General features: G+C 34.5%; 1 protein-coding gene across 1 annotated transcript; it reads left to right on the forward strand.

Moving 5' to 3' along the window:
• The first annotated feature begins 426 nt into the window (after window positions 1–426).
• Window positions 427–22,229, forward strand: TMEM65 (transmembrane protein 65). The gene is made up of 7 exons (XM_014548077.1): window positions 427–509; window positions 8,265–8,309; window positions 9,283–9,350; window positions 14,486–14,540; window positions 15,434–15,476; window positions 17,294–17,399; window positions 21,456–22,229. Exons 1-7 carry the CDS (start codon window positions 461–463, stop codon window positions 21,555–21,557), a joined length of 468 nt encoding a protein of 155 aa, XP_014403563.1. The 5' UTR covers window positions 427–460; the 3' UTR covers window positions 21,558–22,229.
• The last annotated feature ends 2,623 nt before the right edge of the window (window positions 22,230–24,852 follow it).

Consider the following 24,852-nt stretch of genomic DNA (forward strand, 5'->3'; position numbering starts at 1 on the left):
CAAATTTTCCTTTCTAATTGTCAGTAGACGAGTTGTTAAATTTTTTTATTGTGCTATAATTGACATACACTGTATTAGTTTCAGATATACAAGATATTTGTATATATTGCAAAATGATCACTACAATAAATCTAGTTAACATCCGCCACCATACGTAATTCCAAACTATTTTTTCCTTGTGAGAGAGATTGCAATGTTTGGAAATTTTTTTTTTAAAGATCACAGAACAATTGTGATTTTCTCCATTGCTTATTAAGATTTTGCAGTTTCAGCCTGCACTGTCATTTTAATGGTCCCACACAACTGTGCAAAGTGAGAACTGCCTATATTCAAGCATGCCTCACTTCAAAATTTCATATACCCTTTTATTTATACATATTTTATTGACTTTATTGCTTGAATACATTTTGATTTTTAAATATTTTTAGCATGCAGATTTCCCAAACCTGAGGTAGCCATTATGAAGACGGTGAAGAAGTTATCATCAGCAGAGACCCCTGATAGTTTTGGTACAGTACATCTTAACAGTATCGGTTGTTCACTAGATGTCTATTGCAGATAGCAAACATCTATTTAACAGAACTTCTTGACTTCTTGCTGGTTTGAAATAGCATGCTTTAGTTATAATGATAATTTTTTTGCATCATTGTTTTGGACTACCTACAAGATATTTTTTATTATCTAATCCTAGATTTTGTGGATATGATAGAATAATAATTGCATGTTTAATTAACTGAAGGATTAAACTTATGACCTTAACAAAAGACAAAATTACTTATATTTAATTATATTTAAATAGTGTATTTTAAAAATTGTTGCAGTAACCCCGGCAAGGGACACATAACGAGCAACGAAGATGAATGAGTAGGGAAAAAGGGCCACACAGGGAAACCTTCAGAATATTGTAAAGAGAAACTGTATTTAAGTAACTAAACTTCACAAAAATGTATTTTAAAAATAAAATAATTTGAAAGGCTTATATAATTGCATTTTAAGGCCATTCATGAACATTTTTTTTTAAGATTCAGGCTCTATACAGCTTGATATCTAATTTATGTTGCATTTTGTAGTGGTGGTGGTACTGGGAGAATTGTATTTTGTGTGTGTGTGTGTGTGTGTGTGTGTGTGTGTGTGTGAGAGAGAGAGGGAGAGAGAGAGAAGAGAGAGAGAGAGAGAGAGGAACAGAGAGAGGGATAGGTGTATATATAGAGAGAGATGGGGGAGGGAGGCAGGTATACAAATAAATATCTGTTCCTATTTTATTTTTTATTACTATTTAATATAGATACATTGCCTAAGAAGTATACTAGTAACACAGTATATAAAAAGGAATCAGAAATATTTTGTGGACCAATTGAAATTTTAAAAGGATAAAGGGTAAATACAACTTAGTTTTCTTAGGCTTTATAGGGGTGTGGGCAAATGTAGGCTTACAGTTGTTTGTATGGGAAAATACATGCAGGTTAAATCAATGATTTAATACAATAAACTGTTTCACATCCTGACAGTGTTTCACATATTCATACACAATTGATTGTTGGTTCTTCTATATTTTTATTGAGAGTTTACTTTTGAAAGGAAAATAGAAGAGGAGAATGAGAATATAGGTTTTGGACTTGGCTATGTGTCTTTGAGTAAGTCATTAACATCTCTGGGCTTAAGTGGCTGCATCTTCAAAGTGGAGAATTAAGTCAGTATTTCTCAGTGGGCATACTGCTGGCATTTGGGCTGGATAATTCTTCATTATAAAGGACTTTCTTGTGCATTATAGGATATTTAGAATTCCTAATGCCAGTAGCATTTCACAGTCATTATCACATCCAAAATATCCCTGCATTTCTGAGCATCTTGTAAGGTGATGACGAACCACCCCAAGTTGAGAACCACTGGCAGGTGGGTTCTAAGAATCCTTTTACTACTCACATTCTATAAAAGATTTTTATTTGGGGAATGATTTAAAGAGGAAAAGGTAATGTATTGACTGAAAAATCTCTGCTCATTCCTAGTATAAAACAATTATTTATTTATTTATTTATTTATTTATTTATTTATTTATTTTTGTTAATCCTCCCCCAAGGATATTTTTCCATTAATTTTTAGGGAGAGTAGAAGAGAGAGGGAAAGACAGAGGGAAACATCGATGTGAGAGAAACACATTGGGTGGTTGCCTCCTGCACTAGCCCACACCAGGGCCCCGGGCTGGGGAGGAGCCTGCAACCAAGGTACATGCCCTTGACCAGAATCGAACCCAGAATCCTTTGGTCCGCAGGCCAACGCTCTATCCACTGATCCAAACCGGCTGCAGTGGTCGGCAAACTCATTAGTCAACAGAGCCAAATATCAACAGTACAACGACTGAAATTTCTTTTGAGAGCCAAATTTTTTAAACTTAAACTATATAGGTAGGTACATTGTTATTAACTTAATTAGGGTACTCCTAAGGCTTAGGAAGAGCCACACTCAAGGGGCCAAAGAGCCGCATGCGGCTCGCGAGCTGCAGTTTGCCGACCACAGGTAGGGCAAAGCAATTTTATTTTTAAATGAATATCTTCTGGGACTCTATGTAACTATACCCACAGATATATCTACCATTTATAATATTCCAAGACAAATTTTTAATTTGTCCTAACTCACTTTAAGTTGTACATCTATAATATAATACAACATCCATAATTAAATGATTTTCTAAACTTATTATAGTGCTAGCTCTATACCTAATAAGTTATAAGATCTGTTTTTTAAAAGTTGTACTGTTTTAATATCTTAGTCTTTTTTAAAAGGAATATCATTGTACATAGTAATCATTCTTTTTGTCTTCCTTTGGCATGAAGGAAGGGAAGGAGTATAGCCTCTGTGTATTAAGTAGTGTATATAATTATCCCAAGTACACAAGTTAGACACATAAAAGCAACCACTAATCAATAGTATGTTTGATTATCTTTAAAAACTTTATGAAATGACAGCTATAAGAGAAATAAATTGTTATACCCCTAGTATTTACTATTTCTTAAGCCAGAGGTAAACAATTAACAGGTGAGTGTATTAATGAGGTTAGTAAAGATGATGATTCATTGGGCATTATCACCTCATCATTACTACTGGGCAACTCCTGTTCTCTCAACTGTTACACCCGGGGCCTGCCTCAGCCCAGGAACTGGTTAGTTGCCCTTAAGTAAACTGGATTGCAATGAAGACCCAGGTCGCATGATACGTACCCCAGACGGTTAATGAAATGACAGTATTATGTGATCTACATAGAAATTTTTTTACTCCATAATGTGCATGAAACTTTTAAATGCTAAGTAAAATTACAAAATCACACTCAAATTCTTTTTTGGGGGATGGGGGGGGGATCTTAGCTAAAGCATATATATTTTAAAAAATAATTTTAAAATCCTTTTATAATTATAGTCTTAATTTTAAAAGACAAAACCTGTTGATTGAAATTTACTAAGTTAAAAAGTTAAGTTCCTTGCTGTTTCTAAAGAGTATTTTCAGTTTTGAATGTCAGTTTTTATATTTCTGAGCCATATTAACTTATTTTAAAATGCTGCTGTGTAGCTTCATAAACCTCCTTTGGGTGCATGTCTTCTTTTTGGCATTTAGTATGATTTGCTTAAATTGTTTTGCATACAGCATGGTTTGTACTTCAAGTTTGTGTTTTTTTAATGTTATATATTTATTATAAATTTTACCTTATCCATTGGAACTTTTGGTTCTATTAAAAGTCTAAGCAGTTATTTATAATGTTCAGGAATATAGCCCCCAAATTGTTTCTTAAACATGGTAGCTTCATCTCTGTCTTTTTAATAAACCTCTCATTAGGCCAAATAGTGATTGGTGTGGCCAAGTCTACGCCTATACTTTATTGAGAAAATGGTAGGGTGGGGCCCGGAGCAGATATTATTAGGTGGTCAAAAGGTCAGAAAGTAGATAATTGCCACTTAAAGAGTATTTGTTTTTTTGTAATTAAAGGACTAGTGTGTGCATTAAACTGTTCCTTTTATGTCATTCAGGGTGAAGTTGCTTTGGTATTTACTACGTCTATTATAAATGATTTTGAATTTTTCCCTGGATTTGTGATCTTATATTGATGTTCACTAACTTTTTCTTCTGTCACCTCCCTTTTGATTTTAAGCCTTTTCAATTAATTTTAAGAGTTCAGAAAGTGTATTTTTCAGTTCTCAAACTTTAATTGGGTTCTGTTTTTTATAATTTCTATTCGAGCATATTTTCATTTACGCCTTCAGTATAATTTTGAGTGTAATTTCGTCTGCTACTTCTAATACTTGAATTACTTTCGATTGGTCTCCATCTATTGTTTTTCCTGAGACTGAGTCATGTTTTCCTGTTTCTTCGTGAAGTAATTTTGAACTGTACCCTAGTCATTGCTGTGATTATTATGTTAACAGAGACTCTGGATTCTATTTTATTTTTTAAAATATAGATTTTTAACATTTGTTGTAGCAGGCCATTAATGGTTAGGCTTAAACTACAAACCCTTGGGCTGCAGCTTAAATCTTTAGTTATTTTACCCTTAGCTAGGATTTTGGGGGTTTTCCCTGCCACATGTGTGTGGCTCATGGATCAGCCATATATTTGAACTGAATGTACTGGTATATAGAATTTATGACTCCTCCATTCTGACTCTGTTTTTTCCAGGATTCTCCTCTTATTTTCTGGTGGCTTTTGTTACTTTGTACCCTGTTCACTGCTTCTTCAGACCAGAAAGTCTGAACATATTATTAGCATTTGAGTTGTCCTATAGGTTGTGGATTGAGGTGTGCCCTTTAGGCCCAAAGCTGCAACAAACAGGCAACTCATTTAATACCATTCCTCCAGAATTCCAAGTGTTGATTCCTTTCCAGAATCAACCTATTTTTGGTCATTTTTTTAATGCTTTTGGTTGGTTATTTGTTTATATTGTATTTTAGTCTATACTTTAGAGTTGTTCTAGGCAGAAGGATTGGTTTGATAGAAGGTTATTCAGCCAGTGTTAGAAATAGGACCAGAATTTCTTAGGTAAAAATAGTTGGAAAATATGGTGTGTGGTGAAGTACAATCTTAATGTCATATTATTTAAAAATATTCAGGAAAAGAATAGAGAAATTATGATGTATATAATACACACACCGTAATGGAAAGAATTGTTTTTTCTGAACGCAAAGTCTGCTGCTGACTTTAGATTAGAATACATTTCCAGTGTAAGTGTAGATAGTTTACCTATGTCAGAAGGAAATTCCTAAGGTTAAGATACCTATGTAGGGAAATAAAGCTTCTAGCGTTTATTGTGACTATTTTCAGGGAGGTTGTATTAGCAGCCATTGCATTTTAAAACCGGTATATTTTGATGGCACCTTGGGTTCATTTTCAAGATTGAGTTCCGTTGTTACATCTAATGTTTTTTACTTATGATATATATTTTGTTTTGATTCAGTTAATATAGTAAAGAAGATAACTTACAGTGTCAAAGTCCTCAAAATGATCAAATTATAATTAAAAATTTTTGATGGCTACTTTCCATAAAGTTTATATTTTGCAGAAAATTTCCACTTTCTAGGAAATGTTCCTTTCATGTTTCCTCTTATTATTCCTTTGGTTCTTTGTGAAGCAGGAGGCAGAATCTGTGATTTGATTTTACACTCAACTCCGTGCCAGTGGTTTTCTTTCTGCTCTATCTCCTTTACTTTATATTTCTTAAAAAAGATTATTTTTTATTACCTTTAATTTTTTAATCCTTCTGTGTAGTCAGAAAGACTAGGATACTATATACATTATTTGCTTTTTTTTCTTTCTACTGCTGCACATTATACATTCACCTGGTCCTAAACCCCAGGAGTTGTAAAATATTTTAAATATTTTGGTCAGTATGTAGGGAATTTGAAGAAGTAAAAGCAAGGACACTATATACTTTTAGCTACTGGGAAGGTCCTGCTGGATGAATTGTTAGATGTTTCAAGATGTTCTAGTTCACTGACAAGGACCTCGCGCAGTGTCCGACCTGGAGTGATGGGTAGAGTAATGCAGCCAGCAAATAGTTCTATCTACTTCACCAGAAAACTCTGTGGACTACAGTGGTAGTCTACATTCCTTTTTAAAAATTGGAAAACTATTTGCATACCTTAAAGGTAAATTTTGAGATAATAGCGCAAGTCAAAGTATAGAGAAAATATTTTAATCAAATGTAAAACTCTACAAAGATTAGTATATCTTTATTTCTTAACCCTTCTAAAAGAGAAACAACCCTAAAGTTGAATTCTTAGAACTTTATGAATAATACAATAATTGATTAAACTCTAGGTTTTAGTGTATTTCTTATTATAAAGCCAGATGGTATTATATGATTTTTAAATAAAATAGCATTCACAAATATGAACCATACATTTTTTATATAGCTTATATATAAAGATTTATTTAGTTCTCACATTGTCATAGATTATAAATAAATATTTTAGAAAATGTATATCCAGTTTGTAATGTGTTTCATTGGAAAATCTGGTTGTATTAAATCGTAGAGCAGAGTAATCCATGGTGTGGGTTCTTCTCTATAGGTTATCGATTAATTCTGTGGGATTGGATGAGGATGAAGAAGGTAGACTTCTCTGCCATTTTACCATAGCCTATTCTTGTGCTTATATAAATGGTGAGGTGGTTATTATTATTATTATTTTTTAAATATATATTTTTACTGATTTCAGAGAGGAAGGGAGAGGGAGAGAGAAATAGAAACATCAATGATGAGAGAGAATCATTGATCGACTACCTCCTGCATGTCCCCCACTGGGGATCGAGTCTGACTGGGAATTGAACCATGGACCTCCTGGTTCATAGGTCGACACTCAACCACTGAGCCACACCAGCTGGGCGTAAGATGGTTATTATTACAAGATTTGATAGCTTGCTTTTTTTGTAATTATTGTTAATTTTTAGATTTAATGATGTCACTTGAAGATATTTACTTTGACATATACTTGGGAAAACCTTGTGTGTTTATTATGACATATATTATAAATAGTATATTGTTACTTGTTGAATAACACCCTCCTTTTTTTATTGTGTAGGATATTCTATATTACCTGGTAGTATAGGTTTCAAAACTCAAAATATTTAGTATATCATCAAGGGAGATTAATTAAAGAACAGAACACAATCATTGTTGTAATATATTGCTTTAAAAATATTATTTTACTATTTTTAAAGGATATTTAGGCCTATTTGAACATTCTTTTTCTTTAATATTTTTATTTTTATTGATTTCAGGGAGGAAGGGAGAGGATAGAGAGAGAGACAGAAACATCAATGATGAGAGAGTCGTTGATCGGCTGCCTCCTGCACGCCCCCTAATAGGGATGGAGCCTGAAACCCAGGCATGTGCCCTTGACCAGAATCGAACCCCGGGGCCCTTCAGTCTGCAGGCCATGCTCTATCCACTGAGCCAAACCCGCTAGGGCTGAACATTCTTTTTTCCAGTATCAGTGCTCACTTGCATGTAAATTTCTTAAGTTACCTAGGATTACCATCTTTAAGAAGGGTAGCTATATTTTTGAAATTTTAAAAAAATGTTTTTATTGATTTTTAGAGAAAGGGAGAGGGAGAGAGGGAAACATTGATGTGAGAGAGAAACATCAATCTGCTGTCTCTCACACGCACCCCTACTGGGGACCCTATCTGGATTGAGCCCGCAACCTGGGCATGTGCTCTGACCAGAGCTGAACCTTTTGGTGCACAGGACAACGCTCAACCAACTGAGCCACATGGGCCAGGGCTATTTTTGAAATTTTGAAAACTGCAATTAATGTAAATAGGCTTGTTACATAGATGCAAGGACTTAAAAAACAAACAAACAAAAAGCAAATGATTTATTCAGGGTTATAGACTCCATGACAGGCTTGTAACTAACTATTTTTGAAATATTGAAAACTGCAATTAATGTAAACAGGCTTGTTACATAGATGCAAGGACTTAAAAAACAACAACAACAACAACAAAAAACAACAAAAAGCAAATGATTTATTCAGGGTTATAGACTCCATGACAGGCTTGTAACTAATGCTCAGTTTTGTTTTCCAACCTTGTATTTAATCCATACCAAGTAACATCTTCTGTATGGCTAATTTAGGTCCATTAACCGAAAGATAATTTATGAATAAACTCTGATATTTTCCTAGCTTTGTAAATCTGCTGGTGTTTTCTTCATTGTAATAAAAAAAGAGACCATGCCATCGTAACTAATTCTTGCCCCACACCCTTTTCTTCCCCTTTAGAAAAATTGGAGGCTGCGCCACCCACCCCAGAACAGCTGAGATACGGTAAAGGCTCTATAATTGTTAAAGATTGTGCATCTGTATCTTGGACTTGAAATAACTCTATCATTTATTGATAGTACAAGAGTCAGTACATTAAATCTTTCTAGTCAGAGTGAGTTATCCTATTTATTATGCCAAAGCAAAAAATGTATAAACTCGGTTTAAGACATTTCTAATATTGTTAACCATATCTATTATTGCTTAAATATGTTACCATCTAGAACTAGAAAAATGAGACTAAATGTATCAAAAACATATAGGTATTAGTTCTTCCTTGTTACACCTCTATTATCTCAGGTTATTCAGATCGTGTACTAGATAGATGAGGTAAGTGTGCCTTTGGTAGGAGGAGGCCAAGTTACATTTTGATTTAAATAGGATGGTTTTATTTTAGTTTGTGAAAGCAATCAGGGATACTGAAGTATTGTGAAGGAGAAAAAGATTTCTGAATGTAAATGTCTAATATAGATGAAATAATCACGTTTTCCTAACATTTGTTTAAAACAATTATTTAAAAGTGACCAAACAGCTTCCCTAAACTTTGATTCAGGGAATGTTTTTATTATTTCTAATGTGGAGATCAATTTTATGATATCAGTCTTTAGGTATAAGAGAGAAACAGATTGATGTCAATATCAAATAAACAGGAAAAAACATGGTATTCATAATATGTATTTACTTATTTGTTCTGCTGTTAACTATATATAATTTGTATGTGCTGCCAGTAAGAAAACACAAAAGCCTAACACGATTGTTTTTACATGTTATGGATTTTTTATTTTGTTTTTTATTTGTCTCAGTATAGCTTCTACTAAGTAGCTAAACTTACAGTAGGAGTAGAAGAATCTTCTGGCTATGGGGAATGGCAAGCAAATTCCAAAGCTTACTGAGGAGACTTTAATCATATGGTCTATTTTTGTCATTTTAAAATTATAGAAATCTTAAAATATATTTTTCTGTTTTTGATGTTTTTCAGTATTCATCCACAATGCGATACCTTTCGTAGGGTTTGGCTTTTTGGATAATGCAATTATGATTGTTGCAGTAAGTTCTTTCTCTTACCCCTTCTATTTTGAGCTAATAAAGAAATTTATGTGGTCTAAATTTTTCTAATAATTTGCATATTGTAGCTGTAAAGTTTTAATTAACATAATGAATGAAGCTTTTTTTTACTATGTTTTATGTTAATTAGGCTCTAGTCTAGCTCAATTTTAAAGCATCATGTATGTTAATCATTATGACTTTTGGTAAAGCATTGACAATAACAAACACATATTGATTGAGTATATTATTCTGTTCTGCTTTCAACATTTATATTAAAGAAAAATGTATGTAAAATTTTCTTATGTTCTTTAATTGTATCAGCAGTTCACATCACATGTATGTTATTTGATTAGTTCCTTATTTAATTTTCCCATGCAAAAATTTTGTGGTTTGTTTGTTTATTTATTTATTTATTAATTTATGGTTATTCCTCACTGGAGGAATTTTTTCCATTGATTTTTTTTTTAGAGAGAGTGGAAGGGGGAGGAGAGGAGACAGAGAGAGAAACATCAATGTGAGAGAGCCACATCAGTTGGTTGCCTCCAGCAGGCACCCAACCGGGGCAGGGAACCTGAAACTCAGGTACCTGCCCTTGATCAGAATCGAGCCCCCAAAACCCTTTGGTTCAAGGGCTGACACTCTAACCACTGAGCATACCGGCCATGACCAAAAAATGTTTTAAAGCAGTGGTTCTCAACCTTCCTAATGCCGCGACCCTTTAATACAGTTCCTCATGTTGTGATGACCCCCAACCATAAAATTATTTTCGTTGCTACTTCATAACTGTAATTTTGCTACTGTTATGAATCGTAATGTAAATATCTGATATGCAGGATGTATTTTCATTGTTACAAATTGAACATAATTAAAGCATAGTGATTAATCACAAAAACAATATGTAATTATATGTGTGTTTTCCGATGGTCTTAGGCAACCCCTGTGAAAGGGTCGTTCGACCCCCAAAGGGGTCACGACCCACAAGTTGAGAACCGCTGTTTTAAAGGATGTTTTGATATAATCTATCTATCCATTTAACTGGACGACGTTATAAATTTCAATTCAGAGCACTGTGAATATATACCCCTTCTGTCTTTGTTCCATTGTAATTGGGTAAAAAAGAATTTTCCTTTGCCGTGGTCATTTTAATGTAAGGGTGTTCTTTAAAAGTTAGTCTCAGGAATGGCTGATTTACCTTTTTGCTGTTATGTGACACCTTTTGTTAATGGATACCAGTATTGGGTTCAGATTCTAAAGTCAGAAATAACACCATGATTAAAATGCAACTATTTTGAAACTACCCAAGTGCTCTATTCACTTCTCTTCACTGACTTTAACTTTAATTAAAATCTATAAATTCTAGCTTTATGTAGGAGACTTTAAAAAAAAAGGTAACGATTTTTGGATTATTGAATGTGAGGAAAATACATGTGAGAGATACAAGGTTTGTTTTTGCTTTTTTTTGGTGTTTTGGAGGTCACATGTCCTACTCCATATAGACATAAATAGAATATTTGGTTTCAAAATCGGGATAAAAGGATAATTTACATTGTGTAGATTACAAAATTTGCTTAGAAAATATCTAAAATTGATTCATTCAAGAATGCTTTTGTTCTGTTTTTCTTTTGCTATATATATAGTCTCATTTTATGTCCAGATTCATGGAAATGAGATATCCAAAAAGTCTAGCTATTCCCCTGGTTGGGGAACCTAACAGGGTTCACACAGCAGAAGGTATCCTGTTTCGTAAATAGTCACAGAAGATACTCTAACATGCACACAACTTGAAGGTGATAACAGCCATTGGATAATTCCTTTGCAGAGTATTCTGGCAAGAGCTTCTAAAATATGATTTCAAAATGCTAGTTTTTTTTTTTACTGATTTCAACGTTTTCCTAATATGTACATAAGAATCAAATTGGCTAATTTATATATCTATGAATGTGAGGCAGCCATTTAGAGCTACACTGTCTTTTCTGAAATTACTAAAATCTGAGTTGGTTAGATTATTTAAATAGTTAATGTAAGTCAAATATAATTGTAATAAAAACCTCGTTATGATGAATTTATAAGCTACTAGAGGCCGGGTGCACGAAATTTGTGCACAGGTAGGGTCCCTAGGCCTGGCCAGCGATCAGGGCCCATCTGGGCCTTCCGGCTGCCGGCCGGGGCCTCCCTTCACTCCGCACCACCCCCTGGTGGTCAGTGCACGTCATAGTGAGTGATCGAACTCCCAGTCTCCCAGTTGAACTCAGGAAGGGACAATTTGCATATTAGGCTTTTATATATATAGAATAGTTAAGACTCGATGTGTTTCTTGAATAGATTGTCTGAATTAAAGTTTCTCTGTGGCAAATATTTCTTTCAATTTTACATGACTCAATCTTTTAGATTCTTTTTATTAACAGCTACTTGCCCCCCTATTGACATCTTAATAATAATTTTTTCACCTCAGTAGGGCAGACCTTAGATATTCAAATGCTGAAAGTCTAATCTCGCTACAGGGACATGTTGAGATGATATATTTTGCATAAAGGGGCTAAGGGAGATCAGAATAGGAAAATTGAGTAGCTTTTTAGATCCTGAATAAGACCTTCACCAAAGATCTTATTATTTCTTCGATATAAATATTTAAAGTAACATATCTGTGTTTAAATAGAGCTACCAATAAAACAAAACACCCACATCCTAGAGTCAAATTACTGTACTAATGTTCACGATTCAGTGTGACTCAGGCCTGCATCTCATTAGTAGTATAAGTGAGAGTGACTTATTTTTGCAGGCCCCAGATGGCTCAGTAATTTAGTATTATTTGTTTTTCTAGTTTACATTGAAATCCACTTTCAGGGACTTAATCACCAGGTTATCACTTGTATAATACTAAAATAAATATTTAAATCACTGACTTTAATACCTGATTGAGAGTAGTAGGTGTGGCAAAAAATAGCTTCCTGTGATAATTGCAAACTAATTCAGGGACAGTGAAGTTTTCCAAAGAGGCTTTGTAGTACACTGCTGAGATTAATATACATAAATAATATAACTCTAGAATCTATGCAAAAGGAAACAGTGATCATTATTATCATAAAATATTTTTAATGTATCTTTATTATTGAGAGTAACTACAGATGTCCCCCCTCTTTTCCCTCACTGTCCCACTCCACCCGGCTCCCACCTACCTCCATAAGAATTTTTTTTTACTTTTTTAAAAAAACACTGATTGCTTCCTAACGTTGTGGACAGCTCTGTCTGTTTTACGATATTAAGTTAAGATATTTGATTCTACTTTTCTATCATGCCATAGAGTCTATGGCATAGACATTTGATATTTTCTTCTTCCGGTTAGGTGTACTCTCTGGGCTGCTGCTGCCCTAGTTGTACTAATAAAAACAAATTTGTATATAACTTCTTGTAATAGATTTGACCTTTATTGTTGACTGCTAATCATACTAAGCTTCTGGTTTTATAGCTCTTTATTCTATTTTTATGTTATTGGGGTTGCTTTTGTAACCTAGTGGATTTGGGGATTATTTTTCTGGCAATTTAACTAGTATAACATTTATTAGAATTCTAGAGTAGATTAATTATATTCAGGTGATGAACCACGTATAACCTGTAAGACAACTAGTATTAAATTTGTTTATGATTTCCAACTCACCTGCTAACAGGAAACTATGTTGATGTAACTATGGGAAAAAAGTAAAGGCATGGATAGTCTGTTGCCTTCAAACTGACTGACTTTATATGAGGCTTTTTATGCTGTTAGAAGGACCTTCAGGTTCCTTAAATTTAATCAAACGATTACACACTTAAATACTTGTTAAATACACGTACTGCATTGCCAACAGATTCTTCTTGGGTCATTCGTAGTGACTCACTGCTGTTAACGATGCTGTGTTTATTTTCCATGCTCCGTAACTGTCAGGTGCGTCCCTTCTATATCAAAGCCCCAGCGTTGTTGTTGCTGTTTGTATCCATATATAAAGAGACACATCTTTTTTTTTGTGCCGGTTCTCTTTTTCCTTCTTCGGAAATCTCTTTCTTTGGGTACCTTTTCAACCTTGTAATTTTAAGTGCCTGGGAGACTTTTGTGCATCAGGCTGTCTGGGCCATAGTCTATAAGAATTGATTTTAAAGAGGTGGGGCCAAAAGGCCTCGGGGAAAGAAAATTGAGGAAAGCTTAACGCAGCTTCTCTTCAGTTTTAGAAATAATTGATTAATGCAGTATTTCTACATACCACATAGGGCATTCTCTTTTTTCTCCACAAACACCATGGAGATTTTTTAAATGTTCAAGCATTCTTAGTATTCAAGAGGGCTTTTGAAAAGTATGTCCATTTATGGCAGCGTTGCCCAAGGACTGGAACTGAGCTAGCATGACAGGTTCTAGGATTTCTAATTTAGTCTATGTAATACTCCATTAGAATAGTTTCATCTTCGTCACTTCAGTTCCTTCTCTTTAAAGTAGAAATAAAAATATGAGCTCCTCTTTTCTTCAGAGGAGTGAGAGAGATGTAGAAAGTCTTAAACTCTCTCAATAAATAAATGCGGTGAAAATACAATAGAGCCTCATTTTTGCTTTAGCTCTATTGTATCAAATGTTGTTGTTACTTATAAATGAATCAGATAGTCCCAGTACTTAATGGCTAAAGAACTAAGTGTTATAAGGGTAATTTTTGAAGTTTATGATATTTTGGGTTCCTAGATACTGGTTTAGTCTGGCTTTTCAATCTTTTATAGGATAAATAACAATAGTATAGATGTAGCATTCAGAATTTAAAATTTAGGTGAGTTTATCGACTTTGTGCTCAAAGAGCTTTAGAGCACCTTTCTCTGTGATAAGAAAATATAAATCTTAGATTCTTAATGATAAATTGTATTGTATCTGTGTTGGTATTTTTTATTTTTCTGAAAGCCTAATTTTAATGAAGAAATATTGATATTATTTCTGCATATTGCATTTCCTTAGTAATTAAGTGAATTACTGCATTATATATGCATATTTCTGCATATTTTTATAATTTTGCTGCAATAACATGTTTGACTACTTTATCTGTTTTTATTAATGCTTTGCTATTCTTTTATAGTCACCAGAGCTTTAATATTTTAAGATTAATTTCTTTGTAATCTTTTTTCAGGGAACCCATATTGAGATGTCTATTGGAATTATTTTGGGAATTTCAACTATGGCAGGTATTTAATAATAATAATATTCTATTATCTGTATATTTAAAAACATTTCAGTAGGTTAAGTATAGAAGGGGATCATTTATTTGAATGCATTTACTCATTGAAATGTCTACTAGTTTATCTCCTAAATCCTATTCCTTTAATTCTTAATTTTATGTACATAATACTAAGTTTTTCTGAGAAATTTTAGGTACAGTATGTTAGTTGATGGGTAACAATAATCTACTACATTGACTATGTTAATAAAAAGTTTTTCTTTTAATTACTGGTCACCCTGAAACCTTTCTATCCCTTTTCTCTATTTATTTATTCTCAAGTTGGGTAGAAAAGTCAAAGAAGGAAATACAAGATGGAAAATTTAATTTGGTATTATCTTCTACTTTCCCCTCAATTAACACTGTATTCTTCGTGATAGTGAAATCTGGGGATAGTTCTGTGTTCTGTGTGTTGTATGGAGCACATAAGTAGATGAATTAATGTAAGAGACATTTCTTTTCCTTGATTTCCTGGAATTTTGGAGTTGTACATATGGCTTTACTTTTCCCCAAATATCCAAATTCCCTTTATCAAACATTATCTGAAAGTTACAACTACAAAATATTGCACACGTGTTTTAATATTGAACCTAAAAGGGAAACTGGCTGCCACAACAGAAAAAAAAACCACCCTGCTCCTTGATGAAGATTATAGAATACTATAATATCAGAAGAATTGTGCTCTATTATGAAATCTTGAAATTCCGAGCTATTCAATGAGTTACTTTGGATATAGTTGTTTTAGTTTGAGAAATGTGGTAACGCTTCCAGACCAGTGCTTTGTTAATTAGAGTGATGTATTCTAATGCTTTTTATCACTTCCACGTGACAATTTACTTGTCCATTTTTCACTTTTTTTAGCTGCTGCTTTGGGAAATCTTGTGTCAGATTTAGCTGGTCTTGGGTAGGTCCATACATTTATTCATTTGTGCATGTCTTTACTTATTTGCTCTCTTTCTCTTCTCCATTCTCCTTAATTGAGAGGGCTAAAAAAAAGACATTTATTTGTGTCTTTTAGAGCTAAATTTTAAAATTTCTAAATCAGTAGTACTGAATCTTTGGTGCGCATCAACTATTGATGCCTGGGTCACACCCCAGTCATACATAGTGAGTGTTTCTTGGGATGGGGCCTTGACATTTGTGTTTAATAATCTTCTCAAGAAATTCTGACATATACAAAAATTTTTCTAAAGCTATCCTAATGAAGCAGAGTTAATTATTTATATGTATGTATTTTATAGACATTTCCAAGGCTGAGACAGGATTAAAAGTAAGAACCCCTATCATTATTCCACCCCAGCCTCCTCCCACTAAGCCCCAAAATAAGAGATGTGGCTCAAAGGTGAGGCTACTGACTGGGCATGTTTTCTCTAGAGAGAGGAACTTTCCAAAGGAATAATGGCCAAAGCATACATGTGTTTGCTTTCTTTACTCCCTGTGGCAGGAATGATGAAACAAACTGTCTACTTAGAAAAGACCAGTTTTCTCTCTTTCTACTTTTACACTCTCACTTCCCAGTGGCAAATGGTCTGGGCTGCCTCCTGAGCCTGGGGAAGCTTGGGAAGTATAAATTAGGCTAAGCTCGCATTAATTATAGTGATACGCATACTCTCATACCCAGTCTTTGGTTTTGTTTTTTCCTTCCTTAGTTCATTGGAGTGGTAAGTTTTGGAATTTGGATTTGGGGCTAATAGAAGTCTACTTAGCCCTAGGCAAAGGCAGCTTTATAATTGGTCTGACTCTACATGTTAGACTTTTGTGCTGCAGTTGGGGCCAAAGCTACCATTAAAAACAGAGTTTCTTTGCTTTGGGGCCAAGGCAAAAATTTTACATTCCTGGAATTTCTGGGATAAATCCATAATGATATCATCCTTCAAACATTACCTTTCCCAGTTTCCAATACTAAGGTTAGTAATGGTATTACAGCTGCTGTGATAGCTTTCTATATTTAATAGAACTAAATGATCTAATACATTGTAAGGCTGCTTCATTTTAGATTGCATCATAAAACAATTATTTTTTGTTAGCGATAAAGATTTTGTTGGGAGACTTTAAAGAACTATTTCTTCTTTGCCTTTTAAAAATATCATTAAATAACAAACACCACATTTTATCCATTCTTAGATGCACAGTTTTTTAGATTTAACATACCTGACATTGGGATCCATCCCATAATCAATGGTATGCATAGTTTAATTGGCATTTTTTCCTTACAGTTCATAAAGTAAGATAGTATCCAATAAGTGAAGGTAAACTAGAATTGATAAATACTTGAAATTGTTATGAAAATTCTAGGCTGTTTTTCTTATTATATCTATCTGGTAAATTTGGAAATTTTTGCTTTCTGATGATAGTTATTAATTTATATCATATGTTAAAGTGCTTTAGTTGGAATGTAGAATAAGTGCATAAATTGAAATTGTTGTAAAAAATTTCTATACCTTGAATTAGTCTTTTAAAAGTAATGGTAGAGAATAAATTTGCTAAGTCAATTAATTTACCTATGCATTAAATATAGTAATATGAAAGTAGTTTTAAACTGGATATATTTATACACAATAAAAATTTATACACAAAAATGTTTCTGAAAATGTTGACACCATTTCTAGAGTGCCAATTAATTATAGGTATAAAACTATCTTGTTTCTCTTTGTATTAATTTGTTTTTTACTACCTGAGGACTTTAACAACTTATATTCTGTCCTCGTGTCTTTTTTAAAGACTTGCAGGCTACGTCGAAGCTTTGGCTGCCAGGTTAGGCCTGTCAATTCCTGATCTCACACCAAAGCAGGTTGACATGTGGCAAACGCGTGTTAGTACACATTTGGTAAGTACTTTACGTGGCTTATGAAAATGAATTTGGGTAGCCAGAGCAAGTTCAGTCCCTTGAGAAATTTGAGACTAAAATTGATTTGAGTGAAGTTTTTAACACAAATTGTCCAAGGCTTGGCAGTTTTCAGAGGGAGAGTAATTTTTTTTATTGACTTCATATTTTGTAGGTGTACTTCATTTTTAAAAATTCTTCATATGATTCAGTTAATCTTAAGGTATCAGTTATGTGCTAGACATAAAATGAATATAGTTGTTTTGAGGATTGTTTAGGTAGAGAACCAGACATTTAAACAAATTATAATTTAGTGTGACATATGCAGTAATGGAACTATAAACTAGATATAGGAATAGCACAAGTACAAGAATTAATACTTTGTGGGGAAAAGTTTCTTTTCATGGGGAGATTTCTTGGTGATTATTAGATCTAAGCTGATTTTTAAAAATTATTGGTGAGACATTTACTAAGTGAACAAGAGAATTCCAAGTATATTGACTAGCAAGTAGAAAAGCATGATAAAAACAGGGTGTGTTAACAAAAATAGAAGAGATTAGTAATTGCTGGGTTGTGCTATGTAGTAGTTGTACATCGAAGCAATAATGGAAAACAACATGGGAGATGTAAGAATGGACCAGACAGGAAAGGCATTTTTCTGTCGATGTATAAACTGTGCCAAAGAGCTTGAACCCCATACCTAGGTGGTGGAGTGCTATTTTAAATAGGAAGGAAACTGGATGGATCAGTGTTACCAATTAAGAAGAGGAGGAAGAACAACTTTTGTAAGGGAAGAGAATGAGTTCTATTTTGGACACGCTGAATTTGAGATGTTAGTAGAACACTCAAGCGGTGATACCGAGTAGGCATTTGGATTAAAGGTCAAGAGTTGGAGTTAATTGAATTAGAGATGGTGGGTGTAATCATTCATCCATTAATTCAACAAATATTTACTGTTAACCTATTATATGCAGGGCACAGACCTAGGAGCTTTGGATATTATTGGTTAACAAAACAAGATCTTTTTTTTTTCTTTTCTGGTGGATCTTAAGTTCTAGCAGCGTGAGGAGAAAGAAACAATTTTAAAAACTTGAGAAGTTAAATATTTAGAATATTAGAAGTTCACAGTGTTATGGGAAATTAAAGAAAAAAAGAAAAGCTAAGCAGAGTAAAAGAGGTTGGGAGTGCTAAAATGGAGACAGATTGCAATACTAAATCGGAGGGTCACCGCAGCCCTCACTGAAAACGCCGGCGATGGTGAAAGCCAGGTGAGAAGGGGATTGCATTGGGCAGTGTTTGAGTATGATGCCAGGACCAGCAGGATCAACATTACTGGGAACTGATTAGATATGCAAATTCTCAAGCTCTACCTTAGACCTGTCACTGCATTAAAAAGTATGTGTGTGTATGTGTGTCCATATCCTGCAATTTGTAGATCAATTGAAGTGAGATTAGTTAGCTAATATCAATCAGCCAGGGCTCTACCTTAGACCTGTCGCTGCATAAAAAATTATGTGTGTGTGTGTGTGTGTGTGTGTGTGTGTGTGTGTGTCCATATCCTGCAATTTGTAGATCTATTGAAGTGAGATTAGTTAGCTAATATCAATCAGCCAGAGTTGTTGAGGAGTAAGGATATTCTAACATTCTAGGAATTTGGCTTAACATTTTAACATAACAGTTGGGATCAAGATAAGATTATTTCCTGGGGCCTTCTCTTCTGACATAATTTATAATTGTTTTCTTTCTATATTATGAGCAGGTCCATTTCCCCCCTTCTGTAACAAAAGCACGTCACACACCAAACTGTCATATATATACTTGTTTGTATGTTTATTGATAAAACCCCATAAGCATATGGATTCTGTTCCTCAGTTGTTGACTCCGCTTGGTATGTCTTAGGGTCAAATCTTCTATTCTGTAACATAACATTTGGTTATAAACAGCCTGTAGTGGTTGAAGTTAGTGATCAGCCATCTAGTTATAACATATGCTAACTCTGAAATTTACCTAGAATAGAATATATGCCAGTACACATGTAGTTTCTAACTGACATATGTTGTATTTTAAAGCCTTATTTGTAATTTGGTTGTTTGAAACTCTGAAAATATCTTCTTGCATAATATTACAGATATACTCAAGTCCTCGGTTAGCTCCAGTATAATTAACTATAGGGCCTAATATTATTATAAGACCCGATAATCCTATATAATAAAAGCCTAATATGCTAAGTGTCCGACCATTCGTTCGACCACTTGACCAGTCACTATGACATGCACTGACCACCAGGAGGCAGATGCTCCAACCAGTAGGTTAGCTTGCTGCTGGGGTCTGGCCGATTGGGACTGGGCGAGACAGTCCAGATACACCCTGGACCCTCCCACAGTCCCTCCCTGGCCCCCATCGTGCACCAGTGGGGTCCCTCGGCCTTGCCTGTGCCCTCTCGCAATCTGGGACCCCCTGGCGGATGTGAGAGATCCAGTTTTGGTCCTATCCCCGCAGGCCAGGCCAAGGGACCCCACCGGTGCACAAATCCGTGCACCGGGCCTCTAGCAATATATATATATAACTATTATGATGGAAAAATATGGCCCTAGCCGGTTGGCTCTAGCTGGTTTGGCTCTGTGGTTTTAGCATTGACCCACGACTGAAGGATCAAGAGTTTGATTCGGGTCAAGGGCAAGTACCTTGGTTGCAGGTTTGATCCCCGTGCGGGAGGCAACCAATGGTTTCTCTCTTGCATCAAAATTTCTCTCTCTGTGTCTCTCCCACTCTCTTGCACTCTCTCTAAAAATCAGTGGGAGAAAAAAATGTCCTCGGTTGAGGATTAACCATATATATATATCATTTTTTTTCAGGGCCTGGATCAGGGAGCCAGAAAAGGAAGGATAACCCATTTCTTTCCTCCTCCTCTGCCCTACTGACCATATTGCCCCATTGAGAAAATCGTGTTGGAACTCACTGATTGGCATTCCTAGAGTGAGGGCAGAGAAAGCCTTGGTTTTCATGGATGACAGTAACAAGCATTCTAACATTTTGGGTGGGAAGTGGAGTCTACTAGCAAGGGTCATTTCATGTATATGGGGAAGTCAGGAATCTAATATAGTCTCTGTGAATATATATAAATAAATACAAACATTATCTAAGGTCAAAATAAGATTCTAGGTGAGGATTTTTCTTGTCTTCTGACATTAAAATATATGTTCAATATTTAATGAGTGTTTTCTACTTGAATATTCTTTGATGTTATTTTTATGGCAATTTGATAAAAGAAAAATTTCCTGGTTACGTTGAACTTTAAATATCATTTCTTCTAGAATATTTTTGTAGCATATTTTTATATTTCGGTTATTATGATCAAAAGACATGCAGTCACAGTTGAATTTTATAGTACACTAGAGGCCTGGTGCACGAATTCATGCACAGGTGGGGTCCCTTGGGGTGGCCTGCGGGGATCGGGCCAAAACCCGCAGTCCAATGCTGCCTGCAGCTCCTACCTGCCACTCCTGCTCATCCCGGCCCCACTGCAGCTGCCACGGGCTCGCGCCCAATCAGTCCTGATCGGAAGAGGCTCGAGTTGCAGTAGCAGCACTTGCCAGCCATGAGCCCTGCATCTGGCGCCCTCCCGAGGGGAGTGGCCTGTGGGATCAGGCTGAAACAGGCTCTCTGACATCCCCCAAGGGGTCCTGGTTTGCGAGAGGGCAGAGGCCAGGCCAAGGGACCCCACCAGTGCATGATCGGGGGCAGGGAGGGACCGCAGGAGGGCTCCAGGGCATGTCCGGCCCATCTCACTCAGTCCCCATCGGCCAGACCCAAGAAGCAAGCTAACCTACCCCCCGGTGATCAGTGCACGTCATAGTGAGCGGTTGAGCGGCCTTAGCATATCATTAGCATATTACGCTTTGATTAGTTGAACAGTCAACTGGTCACCAGACAACTGGACACTTAGCATATTAGGCTTTTATTATATAGGATAGTAATTGTTTATCATAGATACTTAAGCAAGGATTCCTCTTACAGCAATAAAATAACTTTCAAAAATGTTTTGTTTTGTTTCCTTAGGGCAAAGCTGTTGGGGTGACTATTGGCTGCATTCTAGGAATGTTTCCTTTGATTTTCTTGGGAGTAGGTGAAGAAGATGAAAAACTGGAAAAGAAAAATTAACCCTCGTAGAGTACCTATAAAAGATGTAAACTAATGTACCTCAACGATTAAATATGCTGTCACAACATTTAGGAATTAAGACAGTAACAGTGTATAGATATGGGATCAAATAATTCAGCATGTATTATGGAAAACACTAACTTATTGTGGCTTGGTTTTCTTAGGACATCTTTTTAAAAAAAACTGTTTAGTATCATTTTGTGTAAATTGTTGAAGTGCTTTTTCATCAACGGCAGTCAACATTTTATCTTTTCCTTCTCTTTCTTTATATATCCAAATATCATTTATCAGTCATTGATGTATTGTACTGACTTGGGGTTTGCTTATTTGTTACGTAATGTGTATATGCATGAAAACATTTTCTGTTGTTGTGTTCCCTATAGTTACAATTCAACCTTAAGATTTTTCCAAATTACATAAGATGTTTGTTGTCAGTTGAAGATTTTTTACTCGCTTTCTGGCAACATCAATTTTGTACTGTTTCACAGAAAACATTCATAATCATATAATTTCAGTCACTTTTATTTACTCCCACATCTATTCAAAACAGATGCAGGCTTTAAGTATTTTAAGTTTCTGTTACTCATTCTAATTTCTTGTCTCAAGTGCCAGAGGTCAATCAGAATGAGCAGTTATGTGGTCTTCGTACTACATAAAACCATATATCTTTTTTTAAAAAAAATATATTCCATTGATCTTCCACAGAGAGGAAGGGAGAGGGACAGAGAGTCAGAAACATCGACGAGAGAGAAACATCGATCAGCTGCCTCCTGCACACCCCCGACTGGGGATGTGCCCGCAACCAAGGTACATGCCCTTAACCGGAATCGAACCTGGGACCCTTCAGTCCACAGGCCGACGCTCTATCCACTAAGCCAAACTGGTTAGGGCAACCATATATCTTAAGTATATTATTTCGAATGGATTGTTTTACTTTTAATTTCTCAATTTTGCATCATTACATGGTGATTTTTGACTAATGAGAGATGAAGAAAATTATTATTGTGGGTTCTTTTTGATGGTGATTATGGAATTAGAGTGAACTAAGGGGTTTGACATGACACTTGAAAATTAAGAGGCTAAACAAATTTTTTTAGAGAAATAGAAAATGGGAACTGTCAAGAAGGTTTATGGGATAAGTGGTGAAGCTGAAAGGATGTTTGTAAGGTTAATGAGATACAAATTATATTGTACAGGAAGGATTTGTTCCCTCCAAAATGTCTTTTGATCTGAATTAAATGAGTCTGAGTACTTCCTATTCATAATCCTGATGTATATCTTGTTTAGTGAATTTTACTTCTGGATAACTTCTTTTGAGGTGAAAAATATTATATATATATATATGTACACGTATATATATATATGTATATGTATATGTATATTTTTAAATTTATTTTAGAGAGGAAGGGAAAGTGAGAGAGAGATAGAAACATCAATATTGAGAGAGAATCTTTGATCGCTGACTCCAGAATGCCCCCCTACTGGGGATCAAGCCACAACCCTGGGCATGTGATGTGACTGGGAATCAAACCATGACCTCCTGCTTCACAGGTCGATGCTCAACCAGTGCGCTACACTGGTAAGGCAAAAATATTTTATATTTTACTCTTTGCTACATATAGTCTAATAGTCAAAAGTTACATGAGTTAAAATCTTTTTTTTTTTCTTTTTGGTCTTTTTTTCTTCTTTTGTGGTATTTAAATCAGATTCTAGGTTGAAGTTATTTATTCCAATCTTGTATATCTGACTTAAGTATAACCGTGTAGGAATCATAAATTTTAATTTTATGAACCCTTAAAGTTTGTTAGCATGTGGCCTGTTACACATGCTAAAAAAACACATTATGGAGTAGAAAAACTGAAATTAAAATTACTATTTGGGTTGCTGAAATTATTAAAGTTGGTAAATAGATGCAAAAGAAGGGAAACTTATAAGATGGCTGTATTTACAGCTATAACTTATTTTAAAAGTTTATTTGCAAATATTTACTTTGAGCTCTTTTTACAAAGGAACTGATTTTCCCCACAAAGCAATTTACCATAAATTCGCTTCAGTGCACTTCAAAATAATTTAGTGCTATCCCTTAATCATAGATTTTAGAAGGAAAAACATAAATCAAACAATGAAAAGATAAACATATACCATTCTTATTATGTACAAATAGTATGACAGTCTCATTTGATCAAATTAGAATAGAACTTGATATCTTAAACAGAATTGTGGTTTGTATCTTTCACATAGTACTATACACACACCAAAAAAAATTTTTTTTCCTATTATTTCAGGAGAGAGGATAAGAGTGCTTATTAAAATTTTTTTTTTGCTAAATATTTATGTGCTTTTGTCCCTAACTTGTATATCGCCAGTCCTTTCTGTTTTCTAAAAAAGCATATTATTGTGGTGCTTAAATTTTTTCTTTATTAATTAAATCCCATATCCAGAAACTGCCTGTGAGTTTAGAAAGGGCTTTTGATTACTGTTGTGTGTTTTTCTTCCTGTTGAAAATAATCTAGTCCTACAGAATCTTTCAGTTTAGCTGAACATCTGCAAAGTTATTTAAGGTGTCAAAACATGTAACATAAAATCTTCATATTGAAAGACATTTTAATTTATGGACACAGTAAAAATTTGCATCATTCAAGTAATTAATTTTCAAAAAATGGCATTCTTTTGTCCTTAACCTAAGATACACATTTTTCCAAGATCTTTGTGTTCTGCACAAAATGATTTCTGAGAAATGGTTCCCTTTAAGATAATTACTTTATGTAACTATTATTTTATGTTACTTGTTACCAAGAACCTTATTTCAGATTGAAACTGGAATTCTTATTTCTCATATTAGTTATTTCTTTATTGAGAGCACCATAACTGTGGTTAAATGCAACATGAGCTACTTTTTAGTACTGTCTGTTTAAAATTCATGTTGTCCATGTATGATGATTTATTGACTTCTTGATGCATGTAAATTGGGTGCATTTTGTTGCCACTGTATGTTAAATGGTGACCAATGTTTCTACAAAAGAATTGAACAAGAAAAATCTTTTAAGAAATTTGGAATGTGGTTTTGACTTTGAAATTTGATTTTCTTCCTAATCTCAGAAGGGCCTGGTTATTGTGTCGCTAAAGGAAGTAGGATTAATAGATGCCAATTTGTTTGTAGCAATGTCTCTGAGACAGTAAAATAGAACTATTTATTACTTCACTGAAACCCACACTTGAGATACAACATTACAGATTATGAGAGAAGAATGATCCCATATGGAGGTAATTTATCTTTAAGGGGATGTCAAAAAAA

This window comes from Myotis brandtii, unplaced genomic scaffold, assembly GCF_000412655.1.
Source record: "Myotis brandtii unplaced genomic scaffold, ASM41265v1 scaffold494, whole genome shotgun sequence".
Lineage (NCBI taxonomy): Eukaryota > Metazoa > Chordata > Mammalia > Chiroptera > Vespertilionidae > Myotis > Myotis brandtii.

What these genes read in the sequence shown, in the direction of transcription:
- TMEM65 (XM_014548077.1), top strand. Translation starts at nt 461, where the DNA reads ATGAAGACGGTGAAGAAGTTATCATCAGCAGAGACCCCTGATAGTTTT. An exon ending in TCAGATTTAGCTGGTCTTGG is followed by an intron (nt 15,477 to 17,293) that starts GTAGGTCCATAC and finishes TCTTTTTTAAAG; the next exon opens with ACTTGCAGGCTACGTCGAAG. An exon ending in CGCGTGTTAGTACACATTTG is followed by an intron (nt 17,400 to 21,455) that starts GTAAGTACTTTA and finishes TTGTTTCCTTAG; the next exon opens with GGCAAAGCTGTTGGGGTGAC.